The 1,913-nt window shown below is 63.6% G+C and overlaps 1 protein-coding gene across 1 annotated transcript in view; it reads left to right on the top strand.

Annotated features, from left to right (window-relative positions):
- Window positions 1-1,913, top strand: part of TMEM175 (transmembrane protein 175) — a 20,021-nt gene that overhangs the window by 17,945 nt on the left and 163 nt on the right. Inside the window, exons 10-11 of the mRNA XM_010834304.1 lie at window positions 120-255; window positions 1,290-1,908. Of these exons, the coding sequence (XP_010832606.1) occupies window positions 120-255; window positions 1,290-1,908 (755 nt within the window). The remainder of the gene's footprint in view (window positions 1-119; window positions 256-1,289; window positions 1,909-1,913) is intronic.

Below are 1,913 nucleotides of genomic sequence, written 5' to 3' on the forward strand. Positions count from 1 at the left end.
CTCCGGGCGGGGTTCGGGGCTGCTGCCAGGGCCCGCGGAGCATGGGCCGGGCGTCCCTGCAGGGCCCCCGCTGGCCCAAATCGCTGAGGGCTTGGCCACCCCTCCCCGGCCCGCCACAGGCCCCAGAGAGCCCCCGGCTCACAGCGTGGAGGTCTTCACCTTTGACCTGCACGAGCCGCTCAGCAAGGAGCGGGTGGAGGCCTTCAGTGACGGGGTCTACGCCGTCGTGGCCACTCTGCTCATCCTGGACATCTGGTGAGAGCCGTGGGCCACCCTCCCAAGGGGCTCCCACCCGAGGGCCCCAGACAGGGCCGGTTCCCCCCCGGAGCTGCGGGCGGCGGGTGGCGGGCGGCGGGCGGGCGGCCCCCAGCTTTCTGTCCCCTGCTCTGCCGCTTGGCCAGGCAGCCTCTGTGTCTGTCAGAGTTCCAGCCTCGGTTGTCGTATCTCCGTTTCTAAGTGTTTTATCTACTCCTTTTTCAAATCTTCTATCCTTTTTAAAGCCTTTTTTTGTTACTTGGCCATATTTCAGTACATTCATATTTTATTAACATTTAAACACTCTGATTTTATGTTCTGTATCTGATCATGTGAAGTCTTGATGCTCCTAAGCTTCTCTGACTAGATTTTTCTTACTGTGACTTGTGAATTTTTAAAAATTAGGAGCAAATGTCCATGGGCACAAATCTCTGAGGCTCAGACTGAGGTTCTGCCCTGAGCCAGAGCCCTGCCCGCCTCGTCCCTGCTGGGTGGCAGTGAGGGGCAGCTGTGGCTGGGCGCCCCATGGGTCAGGGTTCCTTTCTCCCCCTAGAGGCACAGCCCGAGAACCCAGACGGGGGTCCCTGGGAGCCCCCAGGCTCTGTCTCCTGCCCCCACCCACATCAGCGTGCATGTGGCTGCTGGGTTTGTCCAGGCTGTGGCTGTTGTCCACGACCTCCTGTGTGCCTGACTCTTCTTATAGTCAAGTTGGGCCCGGGCAAAGCCCCTAAGGCCTGCGGGGCCACGCCCCACGGATGGGTCCCTGCAGGGGGGTGGAGACCTCACAGCACCACCCGTGCATGCCAGAGGGGCTGCGGGCTTGGGGCCTGGTGGGCAGGGCTGCGGTCAGCCTAGACAACAAAGGCTGCGGCTGAACTTGAACTTCAGGTGAACAGCACTGCGTGTGTCAACACAGATCCGCAAAAGCTCCGCATGTGCTGTTCATTCATCTAAAGTTCGAGTGTGCGGGGGTGGCCGCGCTGACCGGATGCCAGAGGCGGGGCCCCCACAGATTGGTGTGTCTCTCCCCTCAGCGAGGACAACGTCCCGGACGCCAAGGACGTGAAGGAGAAGTTCCAGGGTAGCCTGGTGGCCGCGCTGGGCGAGTCTGGACCGCACTTCCTGGCCTACTTCGGCTCCTTCGCCACGGTGGGCCTGCTCTGGTTCGCCCACCACTCACTGTTCCTGCACATCCGCAGGGCCACGCAGCCCATGGGGCTGCTCAACACACTCTCGCTGGCCTTCGTGGGCGGCCTGCCCCTGGCCTACCAGCAGACGTCGGCCTTCACAAAGCAGCCCCGCGATGAGCTGGAGAGCGTGCGCATCAGCTGCGCCATCATCTTCCTGGCCAGCATCTTCCAGTTCGCCATCTGGACCACGGCGCTGCTGCAGGAGGGGGAGACGCTGCAGCCCTCGGCGCGCTTTGGGGGCCGCGAGCACGCGTTCATGTTCGCCAAGCTCGCCCTGTACCCCTGCGCCAGCCTGCTGGCCTTCGCCTGCACCTGTGTGCTGAGCAGCTTCAGCACGGCCATCTTCCACGCCATGCAGATCGCGGTGCCCTTCGCCTTCCTGCTGCTGCGGCTCCTGGTGCGCCTGGCGCTGGCCAGCCTGAGGGCCCTGCGGGGCCTGGTGGGGCCCGTGCTGGCGCGGCCGGCACC

The sequence above is a fragment of the Bison bison genome, unplaced genomic scaffold (genome assembly GCF_000754665.1).
Source record: "Bison bison bison isolate TAMUID 2011002044 unplaced genomic scaffold, Bison_UMD1.0 scf7180017845407, whole genome shotgun sequence".
Classification (NCBI taxonomy): Eukaryota; Metazoa; Chordata; class Mammalia; order Artiodactyla; family Bovidae; genus Bison; species Bison bison.